Genomic DNA, 21997 nt, shown 5'->3' with positions numbered 1-21997 from the left:
CGCCCCCTCTGTGTTGGCGAGCTGCACAGTGCAGTACAGTAGCCTGGCCGACGAAGCCCGGTCGGGGGACGCCGCCTCGGCGGGGGAGCGCAGCTGGTCTCGCAGGTGTGCGACGCGTGCGCCTCTGCCAGAGAGGCCTCGGCCGGCACGCGCCTCTCTGGCAGGCCCATTGGCGCCTCTCTGCGGGAAGCAGGAACCGAGGGCGAACGGCACAAAACAAGGCGTGTTTGGTGTCGTTTGTTTGAGCGTAGGTTGTGCTCTGCATCGCAGCCCCCCGCTCCTTTAAAGAATGTCTCTTGAAGTAAATCATCGTTATCATCATCATCAGCCTAGCTACGTCCACTACGGGACAAACACCCCTCCAACTGACGTTGTCCTGTGCCAGCTGAGGCCAGTTTTTCCCCGCAAACTTCCAATTCTCATCAGCTCACCTGACTGCGTATCCCTCTGCAGCACTTGTCTCCCCTTGGAATCCACTCCATTTCTCATGGGACCATCGGTTAACTGTTCTCCGCATTACTTGCCTTGCCCATGGCCATTTGTTCTTTTTAATTGCGAATAGGTGGTTATTACCTGACTCGCATTTTTTCCGGACCCTCGGCTCCCTCTTCCTGCCTTTTAACATACCGTTACTTTTTACATACATCTTACATACCGTTACTTGAAAAAAAAAAAAAGTTAAAGGTGCGCAGAAGTCTCGCAAACGTCTCTAACGTCCTAGCTTTTGCTCTCATCCATCTTGGAGAGAATTTGTAAGAAAAATGGTCGCGTCGCTGAGACCGCGGTTTTCGGCGAAACGATCGAAGAGCCTTGTTTCCAGGTAAGCTCTCCATTTCTCCGCGAGCGTGCACTGTGCGGTCCCGCGGGCTTTTCCGCGGAAGCGCGTTTCCGTCTTCGAGGAAGTGGTTTTGATTTCCGCCCAAGCCGCGTGCTCGCAATGGGAGTCGCGGCTTTTCGCGTTTTTTTTTTTTTTCCCCGTCTGTGGCGTGACACATTTCTGCCATCATCGAGCGAATTGCTCTGAGAAGTGGCGCCGAAGGGAGCGTCGGTGCTGGTCCGCCTCGCCTGTTGCGAGTGTGCCGCTGGCGTTGTACTCTTCGTCACAGTTTGTACTGAAGGGGCGTTCGTCGCCCCTCATTCCGTGGCACTTTTTGCTATGCTGCCGGAGCGGCGGTACCGTTCTCGGGAGCGAAGTGCTTTGACTGTGTGGGCGTTTGTTATGTGCGGCTTCAGAGCCCAGCTGTCTACAGGTAAAGGGGGGGGGGGGGGGGGGGGGATAAAATGTAAGTCGCATACTTCAACAAGTGCGCGCTGTGTTCTTCGTACGCGTTTCCTTATGTGCTCTCGAGGAGCCTATGCGTTGCGTTGTTTATGAAGGCGGCTTCAACTAATGACACCACTGGTGACGCAAAGGCTAATGCTTTCCGAGGAGTGCTTTCTTGTAATTTCAGTGCCAACTCTTGAGAGAGGCCTCAGGACCGGAGCTTTCTTTCTTCAGTTAGTTAGCAAAGCGCCAGACAATATTAACGTGTCCTTCTCTGCACGGTAAAAGGTGCTGCGTGGTTCTATACCTCACGTGAAAGACGATGCACGCTTAGCAGCCCTGCCCTCCTCTAAGCGCATATCCGACTCGCTCGCATGCCGTTGCCAAGGCTTACTGCTGGGAGGGAGCGCTGTTGTCGACAGATAAAGCGCGAACGGAACGATATAGCCGAAAGATGATCACATAGCGTAGAGGCAACTACGCAGGCAAGCGTCCGTATAGGTCAAAATGGGGCAGTTATTTATTTATTTATTGATACATAGTGCGGTCTTGATAAAGACCATGGTAGGGTGGGTACATGTACATAACTGCACATACAAAAAGGCAAACAATAAGAGTAAATTATTTTAAGCGCTCTCCAAATGATGCTAATCAGTTCTGTGTAATCGCGTCGTTAGTGAGGTTATTCCAGTCAACTATTGTTCGTGGCAAACATGAGTGCTTAAAAGATATTTGTTGAGGCTGGCGGCATTATTGTTCGGTCATGTCGTCCTGTTTTGTAGCCAGACGAGATAGTGGAGATAAATCTTTTGCCTTCTAGTTGGATGCGTTCCAGTTTGTTGATATTAGGTACGGTGAACGGGTCCCAAAATTATTACGACATATTCAAGTGCTGGACGGCTTATGGTGTTATATGAGAGAGATCATATATATATCTGGTGTAGTAGATTTTAAAGACCGTCTAAGGAAAAAAAAAAGAGTTTGCGGACGGCGCTAGCTGTGACAATATATATCGATGTGTTTTGTCCACGATAAATTATTAGTGATCCACAGATGCACAACTTCTGAAAGATTGACGTTGTTAGTGGTGGATGGGAACAAAAGGGAACTTCTCTTGTAGGTGATTCTGAAAGAAACTCTTCCCAAGGTTAAGGGCCGTTTGCCACCTATCACACCACGGTCCTGAAAAGTATTAATAGTGTTGTAGAGCACGCAGTCATTGGCGTGCACTTTAATATCGACAGAAAGGTTATCATATCTGATAAGATTCTCATATCTATTTGCTGTTCATGTCTGATGAGGATGTGATTAATACCGCTTGCGACACTTCTCAGGTGTAAGTGTTTGGATAAACAGTTGTCGATGGTCGCCCAGCGAGCCAGTGGGAAAGCAAGCGATAGCAACGAGCTGTGTCACGTGTTCATTTTTATCAGCCCTCCGGTTTTGGGATGACTTCCCGTTTTCCGGCAGTCCCCCGCTGCAGTTTTCTTGGTCAGCCGCCGCGCATGAGCTCTTCACTTTGGTTTACTTTATTAGGCTACTTTTATTATTTTTATGGTCGTTAAGTTGTTTTCGTTGCATTGCACTTGGCCCAGCTAACGCCCCATCTGCATGGCCGTCGAACCAAGACGAAATGCTGAATGAGCATGCCTGCGCCTCACAGGTACCATGTTCTGATCCATTTGATTTGATTTGATTTATTGGGGTTTAACGTCCCGAAGCAACTCAGGATATATGAGGGACGCCGTAGTGAAGGGCTCCGGAATAATTTCGACCACCTGGGTGGTCGAAATTAAAGAACCTGAAGGTAAAGAACCTGGTGGAACAGGTTAAAGAACCTGGGGTTCTTTAATGTGCACTGACATCGCGCAGCACACGGGCCTCTAGAATTTCGCCTTCATCGAAATTCGGCCGCCGCAGCCGGGATCGAACCCGCGTGTTTCGGGTCAGCAGCCGAGCGCCGTAACCACTGAGCCACCGCGGCGGGTGGTACCATGTTCTGCCTTTTACGTTATATAGGAGGAGTCGTGCATATATGCGCGAATTGTGCGGGCTGCAAAAACGATGTAAACCTATCGCTAACTAGTACAGTTAAATCGTCCATGTTTAAAAGCGCCATGGAAAACACGATTTCGTGATTCTCCTGCTTCGCATTCAGGTGTACCGTCTTTGCCCAAAGTAACAGGGCAACCGTGGTTTATAGCCACGTAGCGAAGCACTTTTGAGAGCCCTTAATCTCTGAATCTGTGTAAAGTAAGGTGAACCCTTGACCTCACATTCTGACACCTTTCAGTCTTTCAGCGCTGTAAAGATCCGTTATACTGTTTAGAAGCAAAAACCTGTTGCTCGGTTACTTTTGGCAAAAAAGGGTACAATCTTTGCTTACGTATACTTGCAGCTTTGGACTTTTGCACCTCGTATTTATTTAAATTTATTTATTTATTCTATTTATATAAATTTATTTTAGAAATGAAGCGATGAGCATAGCTTGTTTTAAAGGGTCAGTCTACTCACCGAGATGAGTGTATAAATAATGGCATGTTCTGGTAGTTGGCACCCTATAAAATCAATAACGAGGGGTCTGCCCCGGTTTAGGCAGGAATTTATATTTTATTTCGGCGTTAAAAGTCGCGTAAAAAAGCATGGTGGCGACCCCAAACGTTCATTTTGTTCAAGAAAGTGGTAGTCTTTTTTTGTAGAAGCATAAGTGAATATACTACGTACCATTTGTATGCCCCAATGTCAGAGAAACGCACGTTTTGTTCTAGTAAACTGTAGAAGGCGTACCGCTCGCTTTTTCTGTAAATCACATGAATATTTATAGTTACACGTACGCAAAACGCAGGCACATTCCCACTTTTAGTTCAGCGTATGCTAGCAGAGACGCAAAAATAAACTCAGCCTATAGTGGCGCCATCTGGTCGTCAGGACGGGAACCATTGCTGTAAACAAACCGACTCTACACTTAAGCCTAGGAGCGGCAGAATCGTCACTCTAATTATTAAAATAAAGCAAATTTATCTCTTATATGTTTTCTTATAGGCGAGATGAGACGAAGCGAAAGACAGGCGCCCCATTTATGGCCACTGAACGCACTGAAAAAGGCAGCAACAACGAGAATTCAGTCCGAAGCGAGAGGTCCGGCTTCGACGGGCGCCGCCATGTTTGTCGCCGCGCGGCGGAAATCCAGGTGGTTGCCAGATGAGACTACCATCTCATACAGACATGGAGGAAGAAAAAACTAGGAGGGAGCATGACGTCACAATCTTGAAGCCTAGTCATAAAAAATATAATGGAAAGCATCATGGGAAATAGGCCCTCACGTGACAAGGCAGCGGTAGCTCTTAGCCGGATTTCGGTTTCGCTCTCTCGCTTTACGAGCAACTGCGCGATCATCTGCTTGTGTTGACTGACGGCTCCGTGGTGAGCGCAAACTGCTCGCTCGCTGGTGCGGCCACCACCCCCGAGCGACGCGTGCGATGACTGCGGCGCCGTGGAGACCACATGCTCCTTCGCTGTGCCGCTTCTGCAGTGCCGCGTCGCGAGATGCTCGCGGCCTACAGGGCGCTGGGAATCATACCGGACAGTCTCGAAGCGCTACTGTGGCCACAATGGTGAGCCTCTGTGCGTTCATCGAGCAGGCGGGCTTGACTTCCCGCTTGCTCTTCGCCAGGTAGTGCGCGCGTGACACGAACGCTCCGTGTGGGTGCTACCTCGGACGGTATACGCGGCCGGGCGCCCCACCCCGGCCGCTAGTGCAGTGTGCCGCGCGCGCGATTAGTCGAGACAGGACTACGTGCGCGCGGCTGTGTAGTACATACAGTTTACTTTTTTTTGTAAGTGATTGTGCGCAGTGGCCGGGAGACCCCGCGCAGGGGCAGACAGCCGCCGGCACTCTCTCTCGACAGCGAGAGAGAGATTTCACGCCGGAACTGCGTATGTGCGCGAGCGTACTCGGCGCGACTTGTGCCTCGAGAATAGCGGAGAACGGCGGGCCCATGGGCGGGCCGAAGTCCGCCTGCCCGAGAAATAGAATCTTGCGTAGCGCGCCGGAGCGGTCGTTAAACACGTCCGTGCGCCGTGAGCGCTATGGAAGCCACTGCGCCCTTTTTGAGAGGCTCATTTTCTTCGCCTACTGTCGAGTTCTCCGCTTATAGCATGTGCTGAAATAAACGCTCCGTATGTGTGTATAACGACGAAAGGAATTCGTCTCTATTCTCTTTATGAACCACAGCTGAACAGTGACGAGGTCGCGGCCGCACCCTTTGATGAAAAGTTTACCTGCAGTTTTCTACAGTGCACCCAAAAACTCGAGAGTGTAATCAACAGAAAAGTTGAGACGCGGAGCCTTCAGACAACCTCGAGCTGGGTACGCATTCCGCCAAATATGCAACACAGGCGCTGCGCTTCTGCGCTACATCGGTGCACGGACGTTCACTAAAAAGCACCGCTGGTTGGCAGTCTGGTAACTGTGGAGGAGGGCCTATTTCCCAAGAGTCATTGCGCAAAAGGGCCCTCGGCAGCAGCGTCAGAGGAGGATGGCTTGCAGAGGCTGAGCGCACTCTCTCCTAGTTTTTTTTCCTCCATGCATACAGATGTGTTCCCACATTAATAAATTCTATTTTAAAATGTTCTACCGCACTCCTTGGCACCACAGCTGGCTAAACGGTAATTTGAGTAAAGAGCTATCGGTTGCCGCAAAGAAAATATGGTCGATAAAATTCAGTAGACTGACCCTTTAAGTATCGCCATGAAAATTTTAGGAGGAAATTTTGGAGCTGTGTTGTACTTTCTCATATTCACATAGTATTAACCAACGTGTGCCTGATATTTTGTATCGGTAGCTCGAAGTTTTGAATGCTCTCTGTAGTGTAGGTTTTATTTTATGAGCATTTTTTTTATGCTTACTTTTTTGTAATCTCTTAGCCCTGCCCCTCTTTGTGCTATAATATTGTCTGTGCCTCCAGGACGAAATTAATCGAATGAGTATAGCCTGTTATAAGTATTGGCCGCGACGCCATTACAGGGGCAGATGTTGGAGCTGGCTTAGGCTAAGGGACGTTCCCTTCACTTCGCCGCGATGAACACACGCGGCTTGGTTGGCACGGATTTAGTATTTGGAATCCAGAGTTTACATATATTGCGCATTTACATGCATCAGTGAACGCCTCTTTCACCGCTTTGGACGAAGCTGACTCGGCAGTAGTCAAGAGTGCGAAAAAAGGCCGAAGCTACCGGAGAAGTGACCGGAGTGTTTTTTTTTTTTGGAACTACCGTTGAGTAGACGTGGGCTTTTGCCGCACTCGTGATTTTTTTCCGAGGTATATGTAAGAGCCACCTGTGGTCTTTTGATAGTGGACTCTATAGCAGGTGTCGAAACGTGGGCTCTATCGGAAATTTCAGGACAGTGAGAAGCTTATTCTGCAGCCATATTTCGGGCTTGGCATTAGAAGAGTTAACGTAGGGCGACGCAATATCTTGGGAGGATAGGGGAGTATCGTGCTACCGGTGCGCATACGCATAAACCAACGCGGACGAAGCTTTTTATCCCTATAGCTGCCCAAAATGTTACCGATAGAACGCCGCAGTTGACCTAATCCAGATGGGGCCGGCGCCGTGGTGTAATACATTCCGTAACGCCACCTTGCGCAACTATTTTAGAACTCTAATGAGGTGGACCTGCGCTTGCACGTCTGTGCTGCTTTCCCAAGGGCCTGCGTGTTCGCTGAAGCCGTGCTGTATAGTGTTGGGCGCGCACTGTCGGAACACGTAGAAGTGAGCAGAAGGAAGTGGGGACCAAAAAATTGAAATAGCGAGTGTGTTATGGGAGCTCCAGGAGGTACTGGCGGGGGTGTTGGAGGGGCGTGGCTTGGCGTGGTTTCCGTCGCCGAGTGTCGTCGCATCGCTGGTTTTACGGCCTCGAGGCTACGGCGGCGGCCGGCGTTTCATTCGTGCCGCGCTGATGATGAACGCGGGTCTGTCACACCGTGCTGTGCGGCCGTGTTGTGGTAGAGATACCGTATTAAAGCGATTCTCGGCCGTTCGCGATTCTCAGCACCTCTCCGTCTTCTGCAGATTAAGAGGAGATGGGGAAGAGACAGAGGTGCTGTAGAAAGCAGGTCGTGGCTCGTGTTACGCCTGCCGGGAATAGTTTTTCTGTCCATGCAGTCAATTGTTTTGCGGTGCTCTCCTGTCTCTCATGTTTACCCATACCATTTTCCTTTCCGTAACACGCTTTGCTGTCCTCGTTCCCGAATTCCTGTGCTTTTTCGCTAGCTTGTATGGTTCACTCCTGTGAGGCAGAACACAACTGTTGCTCTTTCTGAACTCTGTATGTACACTCTTTCTTAAAAGTACGCAGCCCAATGGGTTTGCTTCTGAGCTCTATATAGCGCGGCGCCTCTTACGTACTTAGGGACGCTAGTCTCACGAAGGCGTTAGGAACTTTAGTCCTCAACTCTCCTAAGCTTAGGACTGTCAGATGTGCCCCGTTACATGGCTTGGAAGTAAACCCCTTGGGCTGTATATTTCTGACAAAGACTATACTTGGGGGATCTCGGTTGTCTCGTGTTCAGCACTTTTGGTTGCCTGCGAAGCACGATACTACCCATTTTTATTCCACTGGCGACTGTTTTCTGGTGGTGGGGATCGTTGTTCGTTACTGATTCTAGCTGAGAACCTGTACCGAGAGCGTCGGGAAGCTCAACCTCGAGGTCTCTAGGAATAGGAAATTCGACAGCGTCCACAAACTCGCTGGGGTGGGGGGGTCGGATTACAAGCCCCGTGTCGAACTCGCCCCGCCGGCGGAACCGAGTGGAAATCTCCAGGGCAGACTCGGCCATGATGTAAACAGGAAGCATCCTTCGTCGTCAGACGTGCTTCCGCTTTGGTGCCTCTTCGTTCGATTCGCCCTGACCTCATACCCGGACAGGCCGATGAGTCACTAGCGCTTTCGCCAGCAAAGTGCGCTGCTGCTGCTGCTTAGCGCTTTACTTTGGGTTTCCTCTCCCTAGCGAGGCACTCCGCCGATCAGCGGCGGTTGTAGAGGGAGGAGGTCGGATGATGGCGACGCCTACGCCACGCGGCTCTCTTCGCGCTCTCTTTAACTCTCTCTCAGCGTGAACTGCGCGTGCGCAGGGGCGACCGTTGCCAGGGTGATTGTGCCGCCGCCCTTTGGTTGTGCCTACTCTCGTCACCGGCGACAGTGTTGCGCTGTTTTGCCCTCTCGCGTGCTGTAGCGGCAGCGGCGGCGCACGTGAAGACCGCCGCCGCAAGACCGGCTCTCCTGCGGCGTCCTCCGTTCTCCGCGTGGTTCTCCGACACTCCCGGAGCGGCAAAACGTTTTCGCCGCGGAGAGAGCTCCCCGCAGCGGGAGCGTTGTCCCCGTGCCTTATCTTTTACGACCCTCTCTTTGTGTAAACAGAGAACGGTTCCTCCTCTTCGCTCCTCACTCGTGCGCCGCCCGTGGACGCTTCGCGAGCATCCCCTGCGCTCTGAGCGCGGGGCTTTTCAGATCTGCCCGGTTTTCGGGATTCGGAGAAGAGAACATACCTCTGTGGCTGCGGCGTTCAACCGGGACACACCTTTCTTCTCGCCTCCACTGCGTCGGCGCATGGGTGCTTTGCGCCGGCATGTCATCCTGTCGCTGTCCACTTCGGAAGGAAGCAACGCGTGTGCTCCGGCTTCGCAGGAGGTGTTCGCCAAGCGTCCTGCTGTCGTCGCCTTCCGGCGCAGGGCAGCGTCACTGGATGGTGTTGAGTGTGTGAGTGTGCGCGGCAGCGGAGAGGACGGATTCGCTTTTGGCAGCGGCGCAAGTTTCCTCGGCCGGCGCCTCGTTGAACTTGGCATCACTTGGGCGGTGACAGTGCTGCATCGTGTACGCCAGTCGGTCCAACGACCCGCACGTCTCGCGCAGCTCTACAGAGCTCTCCAGGGGGGCTTGCAAGTGACTTAGAATGGTTTTGTTCCCGTGAAAACGGCATCAGTTTGTACGGGAAGGTTGATTTCCGCCGCTTGGTCCAAAGCGCCATCGTCGATCGGCACGTCTTCGCAGCAGAGGTACGTGACATCGCTGTGTTGTTAGACAAAAGGTCAACCACTCAATGCACGGCGTCCCGGCAGAGCCGCACCTGGACCTCATCTGCGTCGCCCGAGCTTCTGTGCATCATTTTTGCCGCGTTTTCGAGCTGCCCATTCATACGATAGTGGAATCAATCCATCACAAGCGCAACATTCAGTGCTCACGGTAGTTGTGTGTGGTTGCGAGACCCTCGCCCGCAAACCCTGACGCTCCCTAAGCACTGTCCCGCCGCGGTTCAGCTGCTGCAAAGGCCCGCTCATGAGCAGGCTGAACAAATCCTGGAGCGATCGTTGATGTCAACAACGGATATCCTATCGCCCCCGCGCTCGGAAGTGTGTCTGAACGGATTCGACGCGTCTTTGTCGGATTACACCAATTCCTCTGTCCTATCGGCGACGTGCTTGGGCTGCTCGACGATGTCGATACAGGAAGAAGCGTGTGCTTAGAAAGCCAAGCTGGCGACAGGCCGCGGATTATTATTTTCTCCCTGGCTGCGGCGGCCGCAGGACAGCAAAGCCAACATGGCGGACGACTCCGACGCCGGCATCGAGATGGACGAAGACGAAGACGACTTCTTCGTAAGTCCCTGATCTGCCTGTCCCGCGTTCAGCGTGTGCCCCGCACTCGTCGATGCGTTTCATAACTCGTCGGGGCTGTTGATTTTGTTTCGCTTTCCGGTTTGAGGAGCGCGGGGCCCTTGTCGAACGCGGCGATTCGAGTGAGCGCTTTCGCGGCTTGTTCCTGTTCCGATAGACGAACCCCAGATGAGCCGGTTTTGGCTTGGGACGTGCCGGACGAACTTCGACACCGAGTGATACGCGCTAACTGCCGCGGAAGCGCGCCGTAACGGGCCGCCGGCGTGCTCTGCCGATAGCAGCGCATCTAAAGGCAACGGGCTGTTTGCTGCTGTCGCATCTCGCGCCCTTCTGAAATTTTAAACCGGACGAAGTAGGGCTGATAAGCGGCGCGAAGACGGGCGGCCGTTGCGGCCCCGGAGTTTGTTCTTTTTGTGGAGCTTGGGGCCGCGCTTGCGCGATAACTTCGAAGTCGCAAAAATAATTCCCTGCACGAACATTGCGAGTTTAAGGGAACACGGCGTGCTCGCTGTTCTTATGCGTAGTGCTGAAAAGATATATGTTATACTCTCGGCCCTTAATGGCCTTCGTGCTTCATGCTGCGAGGGGGCGCTTTCTGCTCTATGATATGGAGCGTTGGCCGGCTAATGCAGTCCTCGCAGGACCGAAGCGCAGTTGCCGAGTTAACCCAACCGGTGTGCTTTACCGTTTGCATCCCGCCACTTCAAAAGCAACTCTTCTTTATTGATTTCCGTCCTTTATTTCTCTTATCCTTTCTTTCCTTTCGTTTTTGTCCTTTTTTTTTCTTTCCTCCGTCTTTCTCTTCTATCTCCTGTAAAGTCCACTCGTTTTCGACTGAATGTGCTTGGAAATGTATGCATTGGAATTGGATGCCAAGTTTATTCGAACAAATGGCGATGGTTGATTGAGCGATTGGACCGCTGCAGTGGCCCATAGTCGTTTGAACATCCGCCTAGCATGCGGGAGGTGTGGGGTTCGAATGCCAGTGCCGCCGGATACCCACCGGTGGTGCAATCGGTACAAGCTTGGTGCTCGCCTTCTTTAGGGCGAAATGCTTGGGAAAGGAGTCTTTAACCCCACCTTGAGTAGAAGAAAAAAACCTTGTGCCATGACGCTCTACGGCCATATAGATGCCATAAGAAGTCGTCATCATCATTGCGCGATTGTTTTACACGCTTGCCGACTCGCAGCTCTCTCTGAGAGTCTGCTACACCTAACCGCACCTACACCTAGTTTGCCCACATAGCAGTGATTTATTTGTTTCAGGCGAATTTGGCGTCTTTCGTATCGCAACCACTCTGATGTGCTGACAGTAGGCGCGGTAAAAAATTAAAAAAAAAAAAAACATTGAGTTTGGTGGCATCACGTCCTTCGCCATTTTCAAGTCGACTTCATATATATATATATATATATATGAAAGAAGCCAACAGCCACAGACACCAAGGGGCACAGGGGATATTTAATTGATTTTTTTTTTTGTGGTGTTGATCAATTTAGAATATTAGTGAATATGTTATCGCTTAAAGCTAATTGATTAGAAAAGCAGAAGAAAAAACAACCACTGCCGCCGGTGGGATCCGAACCCACGACCTCCGAATTACGCGTCCGGTGCTCTACCTCTGAGCTACGGCGACGGCTGTCAAATCTTCTGCTTTCGGGGGTATTTTATGTTTTTATTTTTATTTTTATTTTTATTTTATTTTAGGTTAGGTTACTTGTAAACATAAAATACCCCCGAAAGCAGAAGATTTGACAGCCGTCGCCGTAGCTCAGAGGTAGAGCACCGGACGCGTAATTCGGAGGTCGTGGGTTCGGATCCCACCGGCGGCAGTGGTTGTTTTTTCTTCTGCTTTTCTAATCAATTAGCTTTAAGCGATAACATATTCACTAATATTCTAAATTGATCAACACCACAAAAAAAAAATAAATCAATTAAATATCCCCTGTGCCCCTTGGTGTCTGTGGCTGTTGGCTTCTTTCATGTTTATAACGAGCCCCTCATACCCCTTCCCTTGTTCGCTTAATTGCTTAGCGAGGGCCTCGGTTCTGGCAGCCTTGACGCCATAGGAAGCATAAGAGGGTTCTCACGCAGCTTCCACCCTCTCCGTTCGATGACGTTCTACGTCACACCTGCGTTAACTCAGGACGTTCTACGTCCGCCGCTTATGAACGTGGGTGGCGCTGATGAACACTCTCAAGGTTAGGTTACTTGTAAACATAAAATACCCCCGAAAGCAGAAGATTTGACAGCCGTCGCCGTAGCTCAGAGGTAGAGCACCGGACGCGTAATTCGGAGGTCGTGGGTTCGGATCCCACCGGCGGCAGTGGTTGTTTTTTCTTCTGCTTTTCTAATCAATTAGCTTTAAGCGATAACATATTCACTAATATTCTAAATTGATCAACACCACAAAAAAAAAATAAATCAATTAAATATCCCCTGTGCCCCTTGGTGTCTGTGGCTGTTGGCTTCTTTCATGTTTATAACGAGCCCCTCATACCCCTTCCCTTGTTCGCTTAATTGCTTAGCGAGGGCCTCGGTTCTGGCAGCCTTGACGCCATAGGAAGCATAAGAGGGTTCTCACGCAGCTTCCACCCTCTCCGTTCGATGACGTTCTACGTCACACCTGCGTTAACTCAGGACGTTCTACGTCCGCCGCTTATGAACGTGGGTGGCGCTGATGAACACTCTCAAGGTTAGGTTACTTGTAAACATAAAATACCCCCGAAAGCAGAAGATTTGACAGCCGTCGCCGTAGCTCAGAGGTAGAGCACCGGACGCGTAATTCGGAGGTCGTGGGTTCGGATCCCACCGGCGGCAGTGGTTGTTTTTTCTTCTGCTTTTCTAATCAATTAGCTTTAAGCGATAACATATTCACTAATATTCTAAATTGATCAACACCACAAAAAAAAAATAAATCAATTAAATATCCCCTGTGCCCCTTGGTGTCTGTGGCTGTTGGCTTCTTTCATGTTTATAACGAGCCCCTCATACCCCTTCCCTTGTTCGCTTAATTGCTTAGCGAGGGCCTCGGTTCTGGCAGCCTTGACGCCATAGGAAGCATAAGAGGGTTCTCACGCAGCTTCCACCCTCTCCGTTCGATGACGTTCTACGTCACACCTGCGTTAACTCAGGACGTTCTACGTCCGCCGCTTATGAACGTGGGTGGCGCTGATGAACACTCTCAAGGTTAGGTTACTTGTAAACATAAAATACCCCCGAAAGCAGAAGATTTGACAGCCGTCGCCGTAGCTCAGAGGTAGAGCACCGGACGCGTAATTCGGAGGTCGTGGGTTCGGATCCCACCGGCGGCAGTGGTTGTTTTTTCTTCTGCTTTTCTAATCAATTAGCTTTAAGCGATAACATATTCACTAATATTCTAAATTGATCAACACCACAAAAAAAAATAAATCAATTAAATATCCCCTGTGCCCCTTGGTGTCTGTGGCTGTTGGCTTCTTTCATGTTTATAACGAGCCCCTCATACCCCTTCCCTTGTTCGCTATATATATATATATATATATATATATATATATATATATATACTTGCGTATTCGAAACACGAAGTGATCCACGAACCGTCGTGTGCGTATTTGTCGAATCAGTTTGCGCGAAATTTTTGTATGTTATGCCTGTAAAAAATTACTCGTTTTTGTTTTGTTCTGGAAAGCCAGCGAATTGGCTTGCTTGTGGCCTAGATGATATACTATTTATATGTCAAAATATTTGTTTCTGGTCGAAATGTAACGAGTGGCGTCAGAAAAAGCTTCAATCGCATCAAATGAAGCTCTCCTTTTCAATTAACTCGCTCCTCAGGAACTGCTCGGCTTTTCCCTTTCTCTTCGCGCGCAGCAGAAAAAAAAATTTCCGAGGACACTTTGGCAACTAAAGTGTTGAGAGGCGAAAGCCAAGGACACTATGCCGTGACGACTTCCAGTGGATGTAACGTCACACCGTTTCTCTGGCTATATCGATACCCAAATTATACATCTTTCGGGGATCTTAAGTGTTAATTACGCTTAATTACACATTTTCCACTTAATTTGACACAAATCCGGCCTTTTTTGCGACCATTCTGTGACAATGTTCACTATGCCGTGACGGCTTCCGGTGGATGTGACGTCACACTGTTCCCGTGGCTATATCGACGTCTGCGGTACTTCGACGCAATTTTTGCATTTCTGACTATAATTAACTAATTACTCTACGGTCAAGAAACGTGGCTTCTAGGTTCATTTTTTCCCTCCTCTATCTGAAGCAACCATTCGTTTTCTCCTAACGTTTTTAGTTCCCGAGTTAACACGCTGCCAAAGGTGTGACACCCTCGGCAAACGGACGACAGTATGAGCGATTAAGGTGGCGGTTCCACTGCCGCCATCTTGCGAGTAGTTCATATTCTGCCACCAGGCTACGACACTGATCCATCACTGAGAAAGTGTCTACCCGTCTTGCCCCCAGCGACCCGAGACTGGTTTTGGTTGAGATGTTGAGATACGTGTCCGGTCCTTTCTTGTCCCGTGCACCTGTGCTGCGTGAGGGTTCTTTTGTTGCTGCGCCTGCCTTCAGAGGATTACAAACGAACCATGGCAAGCCCGGCTGCTAGTCCTCGTCGTGCGTGGGGGGAGGTGTTGGCTGGGGTGGTTCCGCATGCTTCTTTCTCTGCCTGTCCCTTGCCAAAGCCAAAGAGAGTGGGGCGAGCCGGGGCAATGAGGGTACCGTCTTTGTCCAAACAGCGTCAGAGGTGAGGTGATCCTTGTTCGGGATAAGGATGCCAGCACGGGAACAGAGGACCGTTTCCTTCTCTCTCTTGTTTAGCCTTGGCTAAATAGCCGCAGAAAGCTGTACCGTCGATGTTACTATCTGGAGGGCCTCCTTTGAGGGAATGTGCCGTTTCGTTCTTGAGTTTTATGTGACTATAGACTTTCCTGTTTTCAATGTCGTGACATATATTAGTGGGAGCAAAGAAAAAGAAAAAAATAATGCTGCCCAGCCCGCATCGCAAAAGGCACAACGTCGACACAGTGGAAACTTGGGAGAGTTAGTGATAACTGTCGACATAATTGCACAGAGCAAATTAGTAAGTAAGCGAAAAGAGGAAGCGGACGCCAAAAATAAGGAAGGTGTGAAATAAAGAAAATTAATTATGTTTATGTCCCATGTATATATTTCTAGCGTTTTTTTTTTCAATGAACCTTATAGTTGAAATCGGTGCCTTTCTTGTGTCCTTCCTTCTGCCCTCGTCTTTTGCGCGTTCAATCACTTCGTCACTGTTGATGCATAGTAATATTAGTAGTAGTCGGAACACTCCTGGTCTAGAGTGTAACCTGCTAACTATAGCGCTGAAAAAAAAATATATTTTTTTATCAAATGATATTGCATCTATGATAAGAAAGCTATAACAAAGACAGCTATACAATTTAGTCAACGCTCAGCGTATGCCTGTCCAACCTTATAAACTATGGTTGGTAAAGAAAAAGGCAGAGAGAAGTGGGCAATTGTCAATTTCTGTTTACCCTTGAGATGAATCGACATTGCGCAAGAGACGTGAAATTGCTATTGAGAGGGTTAGCACCGCAGGGTGTCGGAATGTGTTTACCTCAGAAGCAAATATTCGTCGTACATGCGGCGGCACCTTGCAACCAATTCCGATCAACTTCGACGGAATTTTGCCAAGGCTCACAAAAATGCAGTATACAGATGCATACCATTCACGAGGCGGACTCGAGACTTTTTTATAGACATTGTACGAAGAAGGGGGGGGGGGGGGGGGGGCGAGGTGTGCAGGAATGCTGCCAAAAAAAAGGGGACGGCTACAAAGCGATAGTTCTGTAGGCACTTAGGGCGACCCCCTCCCCTCTCTCGTTTGGACCCTCAACTGCGTGCTCTTATTCATTTTAGACGTACGTCTTTCTTGTATCCAGTTTGCATCATTAGGTTGCTTATTCCCTCCAGAATTTTCCATCGCGTGTTGAAATGTAAATCTTTCTAACCTTGCGTCGATTTGCCTCGATTTGGTTGGGTCAGAGATTGAAAAAGTGCGCCCGCGTATGTGTGTGTATATGCGTGCGTGTCCACGCGCGCGTACCTGGAAACTGTAGGAACAGCCCAAGCAACCACAGATATCCGTCGGACGTACGAGCTAGATCCGAACGTCCTTTGCCGAGATCGGACGTCCATCGGACGTACGAACACAATCCGATTTCGGATATCCGTATTCGTACATCCGCTGGACGTACGGACAGTGTCCACTTTTGTATATCCGCATGAGAGACGAGGTGTACGTCCGAAGGATGTAAGGCCGAGTATTTTCCCAGGCCATGAGTATGGACGTTTTTTATTTTACAGAAAATTCGCGTATTTCGTGTATGTATACTGTTTTATTTGCATCAGTTGGAGGGTTTGACGCGAAGATGTTTGTAAATTTATGCGATTCCACTCCTACCTGCAGTGCAAGAGCCGCCAACGAGCTAAATTTATCCAAGAGGAAAAGCAGGGGTTGCAGAATTTTGCAAGAACTCAATAACTAGTTTTATATTTATAAAACCTCCAAATTAGTGGAGTTGTGCGACATGTCCACCGTTTTGCTAGCTAAACTTGCCATTGAAACCACCCGTAAGTATCAAAACTCCCGCGCATTCTGCTATCACCATCATCATAGATGTCAGTTCGCGGTCAGTCCAATCCAATCCATCAGTACGGCTCCGTAGCGCTGTTGTTGATTTGTCGCGTAGTGTTGTCGCGCAGAGCGTTATAGCTCTGTTATTATAATGTGTGGCTTTGTTCGGTCTGTGGACGAAAGTAGTATGTAACTTAAGCAATTCGAAAGATACGGGAAGCTCCTGAAGCTCTTCTGGAACACCGGAATCCCGTACTGCGTCGACCTTGGTTTAAAGAAGGCTTAGTGCACGATTGCCTACGAAGGTATGTATCCAGTACACTTCTTGGAACTTGCTTCTAGGACAATGCAGCATGCATGCTCATATAACATTCGTTCACAGGACAGTGGGAGCAGTAAGCGCGAGGAGATGGCTTCCACAAGTGTGTGCTGTTCTCACACTTTCGGGAGCCCTCGACTCGCGCGGCTAATTCCCACTCCTCTTCAAAGTTGCGGGACGGAGTATTTTCGCATCTTGTTAATATTTAAGGCATCGCTAGGTTCTCTGTGCCTGTATAAAGAGTGACAACGCGCGAAAGGCAGACCATAGGAAGCACGTGTAGTTCGCAGTGGTTCGCAACGGAAGCTTTGCGGCTTTCTGTGCACAGTCGCGTACAGTGCTGCGCAGGTTAGTGCGCTAAGGCCCATGAGAATAAATAAAGAACATATACATTGTCAAATATGGTGTGGAAAGTGAGAGCTGTTATTGTCTTATACTTATTGAGGTGTTTGTTAAAGTGCATTGTCTGTTATACTTGCAGCATTAAACACTTCTATTAATTGGTTTCAATGTTTTTACTTGGGCTGCTGCATTGTGCCATTTGTTTTACATGACTGATGTTTGCCGCGTTCTTTTTATTTCAGAAATACTGTGGGTGGGAAGACTACGGATGTGTGTCCCAAGCTTACCACATTTGAAGAGTCACATTTAAGAAATTTTCCGAATATAACCGATTGCTCTGCTGATGTATCATCAACCACAATAAAATATGCCTGCTATGCATCAAACTGTTTTTTGTTTTATTGCATCGCGCGGAGTGAAAAAAGCACGCATGCACCATATATGCGAATATTCGAGAAAGATCCGCCAATGGACGTACTCAACTGGACGTCCGTCGGCCGGCGAACCGTATACCTTTGGCCACCTTTCGGACGGCCGACGGACGTCTACCGGCTGTTTGCGGATGTTCAGCGGACGTACAGAACATCCGAAACAGACCTCTGTCGGCCGTCCGAAGGATATCGGTGGTTGCTTGGGAGCTGCTATTTTCACACCGTCTATTGTAAGGAAACTATAGCCTCGTTTACATGAACCCGACTTCGGCGGGTCGAGCCAGGAGATCGAGTTGAGCAAGGTCAGCCCAACTTGACTGCATGTTTACATGAACTCGATTTTAGCGAGTCGCGACCGGTTCAACAGCAGCGGCACCAAGCGTCGAACGGCGCAGCGGGAAAGGGCAGTGGCAGCCTGGAAGATTGCGGCATGCACGGCTGCCTCGCAGGCGCTACGGCGCAAGCGAATAACAGGTTCGCATTTATCACCCCTCCTTCCACTAACCCTACTCAGACCGGTTTACGTGCTGTCTGCTGTTGGGGTCGAGTGAGTCAACCCACCCCCTGCAGCGGAGTTGACTGGACTCGCTCCCTCGACTCCCGGATCCGACTCGTTTACATGAACCCAGTAACCGGTTTTCAGCTCTAATCCTCCACTCAACCCGTCATGTAAACACCGCTTATAACGTGCTTGTAATCATTTTCCGAGAATTCCTTTTCCTGCGGCGCTAGTCTACCCCGCCTGCAGGAGGGGCGCGCAGCAAGGGGAGGGGGCGGTCCTTTGTGCCAGTTCCCGAAAAGGGGTCTTCTCAGCACTATAGTCGGTTACAACAAAAGAACGAAGCGGCACACGCAACTCAGACGGAGCTCTCCAGCCAATCACGTCGATTTGTGTGGCTGTGCATGCAGCCAAGTCTGCGAAAGAGAACGAAGGAGTCGGCGCTTTGTCCCCGTGTCGCCGATGGTGGATGTCCTTTGTTCGGGATAAGGCTAAAAGAATAATAACGCAAAAAGAAAGGAAGAGATTTTGCTGCCCCGGCATCCGCCATCGTCTCTAGGAGCACCTGAGCAGGAGCAGGGGAAAAGACAGGGAGAAAGGCGAAGGTACTAGTAGGTGTGGTGCCCCCGTTAATTGTCTCAGCTGCACTGGCCACTAAAGGGGGAGGGGGGGGGGAGAGGGCTGGGCTGCTCACCTTTCGCATAGATCCGCGCGAGAGCGTCTTTTTCGCAAAAGCGCTGAATGCTACAGGTGGGGTCATATTCGGCAACAGACGGTCGTGGCAGCTTCAGTCTCCACTGCTGTCGCGGCGCACCTGTGGTGACCGAACAGAAAACTGTTCGGTCGACGCGCTTGGCTGGGCGGTCTCCTTTGATGGGCATGTGCTGCTTCGTTCTTGAGTTGTACCCGACTTATATACCACATGGATTCATTTCAGCGGTGGAACATGGCGCCCTCTGAACCACGGCATTCGTTTGAAAGAAGTGCGAGTCTAGTTCAGCAAAACTGCACCTGCTCCATGGTTAGTGCTGAAATAGTGCAGCTGCAGCCGCCATGGAAGCAGATGATGGTTTGCGGGTTGTGATAAACGGCGGAGACTCAAGTAACTTTCACTCGTCGACAAGCTAGAACGCTGCTCGAGTTCTCCAAAGAAACGGATCGAGGCTGGTTCATGGCAACATGTTATTGTGATGTGCGGTTTGCACATTTCTTCATGAGATACGAGAGGTTGGCTGCCGCTGATGTAGGCTGTAAACAGCTGGCTCCAATTCATTGGCATCGCAAAGGCTAGCGACGACCAGGCCTGCACTCGACCATCCGTTTTGGAAGCAGACAGTGCCAAACTGCGCTCAAAGTGCCGGAACTAGCGGTACACACCCGCCGTACCGCCGCTGCCGCAGAACTTTGCCGCAGAACTTTGCCGAACTGGTGCATTGAGTGCAGGCGAATCGAGCGCTCTCCAACTTCCCCTCCACAGCGCTAGCCGGAACAACGAACAACCGGCAGCACGAAGCGAAAGCCTGTCTCTTCCCTTTCCTGTCGCTTTAGCAATGCCAAAGCTGTCATCGAAAAATAATACGACGCCCAGAATGCGTTTCGTAGCGTCAGGTGAAAAAAATTGGCAGTGGCTTAGCTCTGCTATGCCTGGATATACGTAGCGTCAAGTGATCCGGTGTTTCGGCCGCACGTTTCGCCTTGGCTGCTCGACGGCAAACTGCCAGGCGACAACCTCGGGATCGGAAGAATTTACATTTTCCAGTCTTCTGCGCCGTTTGGCAGCGGCTCGACTCTCCTTAGCTTACCAGAGCTTACATGTTGAGCGCGACCGTCATTTCTCCGCGCACCCTCCTCGCGCATGCGCAGTAGCGCGCGGCGCAACTGTCGTAAACACGAGGTCACGCGTCGGAGAGGAGCGCACGCCGGCGGCGCCGGCAGCGAGGAGCTCGCACCGGCGGACCTGCGCCTCTCGTGACGTCACGCGGTTCTCGCGCTGCGCATAACAGGCGGCGCACACTCGCGCAAAACTCGGCTCTGACCCGCGTAGTGTGGCTTTACTAGCTTTACGCTACAAAACAATCCAGCAAAGCAATATGGCGGAAATCTGCTTGGAAGTTCGACACACACTACATAGGGCAAAATCGAGGGAAACGTGCGAACATCGTAGAGGTATCGTTCCCTCTCGTGAACACCTCCTGATTGTAAATGTTTAGCAGCGCCACACTCGTTATTTTTTTGAACTGTGATTATTTAGTACACATGCATGTGTGTAGATGGCGCTACTTACTAAATTTATCTACATTTATCGCATGTCGCTGCGTTATTGCTATTATTGTTTGTATTCTGTGGACTTTGTTCTTGGCAATTGTTACAAGTTGATTAAAGGAATGAGAGACCGACATTTTAAGAGTATATTTGCCAGAAAAAAAGAAGCCGCGGAACGTTTCAAGAGCTTGTGTCCTTCATGAGGAGAACAAAAAAGGTAGCTAAAATCAACTAGACATTGCGCATTCCCCAAAAGCCGTAGAGTAAAGGCGATGCTTAGCCGCGTAGAGCGAAGTATTAAGTTTCTTCACGTAAAATCTCAAAACTGCCACGCGCTGGTTACCTGAACAATTTTGCATTCCGTTTTTAACTATTCCGAAAAAACTCTAATTTTGATCAGGAATAACTTTTAAACTAAACAAGGCAGACGGATGAAATTTTCAGAATGGAAGGGCGATTAGACGATCTCAAACTGTACAAAAAGGCGCCGCAACGCAATGCATATCCCAAAAGTTATTGCAGATTACATTGTTCTGTTTTCTATGCTTTTCAAACATGTGTGGCTAATAAACTAATCTATACACGTACTTCTAAATGCTTAAATATGTTGACTAGCATCCGATCTCAAAGTATCTCGAAAGATATTTCTCTAGGTGCAAGATGTTTTTCACAATTTTGCATTTCCTGAGACAAGTTGAGCTCAACTGCCAGTTTTCATCTTTGCGTTTTCTTTTACAGTTGAAACAAATTTGCAGCTACCGTTAAACAAAATGCATCTTTTGAAAGCAGAGAAAAGTAGCTTTTCGGAGATAGCTGAACCATATTTATGAAGCGAACGAGCGAGGTACAGTCGACGTACAAATATCACCAAAAATGGTTCCCGCTCACCGTCAGAGTGGGACCGCCACCTTAAAGGCTTTCGCCTTAAAAAGTGGCAAAAAGTCTTCGAGGAGTCGGCGATGTGCTCTCATGGCGCTTTCGAGTCGCCCGGTTAACGCTAGTTCGTCCATGCAGTGCTGGTCGCGCCCCACCGTGGCGTGGCTGCCCCGAGACGAGAGCGAGCTGACCCGGCAGACGGCGAGCGCGCCCAGCGAGGCGCCGTTAGCGGAGCGCGCCCCGTTTGCGGAAGAGCCGGCCGGCCGCGCCGGAACAAGCGCCGCGTGCGTGCGGGGAAGGTCGCCCGGTTGCGGGGCTTTGCGGTGAGGGGGCGAAATGGACGCGGTGGGCTGGGTCGCCGCTGGGCGGACAAAAGGCGCGGGGCAGCGCTCTTAACCCAGTTTGCGCAGCAGCCATCGACGGTGCGTGATGGATGGGCGCCTCCCAGCCGGCGCGTTTAATATGAGCCATTGCGGGGAGCCCCGCAGCGGTGCGCCGTCGTGCACTCGCTCCCGCTCTGCTCTCTCCTTGAGGGGTCGCTGGTAAAACATCAGAAGACGGGACGAGCGACAACTGCCAGCAGTGTTTATGTTTCTCAAAGAATTGCTTATGACCGCTGCAGGCACACGGTCGACTAAAAGAGGCTGAACTAAGGATGGATAGATACTGCAAAAGCTCGGAAAGGGGCACAGAGGTTAAATTAACGTGGGCCGT

At 50.1% G+C, this 21997-nt stretch overlaps 2 protein-coding genes across 7 annotated transcripts in view; one reads left to right on the top strand and one right to left on the bottom strand.

Annotated features, from left to right (window-relative positions):
* LOC149341146 (uncharacterized) overlaps positions 1 to 21997 on the top strand; it is a 147765-nt gene that overhangs the window by 66957 nt on the left and 58811 nt on the right. Inside the window, exon 1 of one of the 5 annotated variants that reach the window (XM_089543037.1) lies at positions 8477 to 9922. The exons of the other annotated variants lie outside the window; for them this stretch is intronic. Coding sequence (XP_089399163.1) covers positions 9866 to 9922 — 57 coding nt within the window. The 5' untranslated portion in view covers positions 8477 to 9865. Of the gene's footprint in view, positions 1 to 8476; positions 9923 to 21997 lie in introns of those variants that run through there. 5 annotated transcript variants of the gene reach the window in all.
* The window catches only part of LOC149341147 (retinol dehydrogenase 14-like), a 243055-nt gene that overhangs the window by 200179 nt on the left and 20879 nt on the right, over positions 1 to 21997 (bottom strand). The gene's annotated exons all lie outside the window — the stretch shown is intronic.

The sequence above is a fragment of the Amblyomma mixtum genome, chromosome 5, assembly GCF_055824585.1.
Source record: "Amblyomma mixtum isolate Tamu chromosome 5, ASM5582458v1, whole genome shotgun sequence".
In the NCBI taxonomy this organism is placed as follows: Eukaryota; Metazoa; Arthropoda; class Arachnida; order Ixodida; family Ixodidae; genus Amblyomma; species Amblyomma mixtum.
This window is presented reverse-complemented; position numbering and strand designations above follow the sequence as displayed.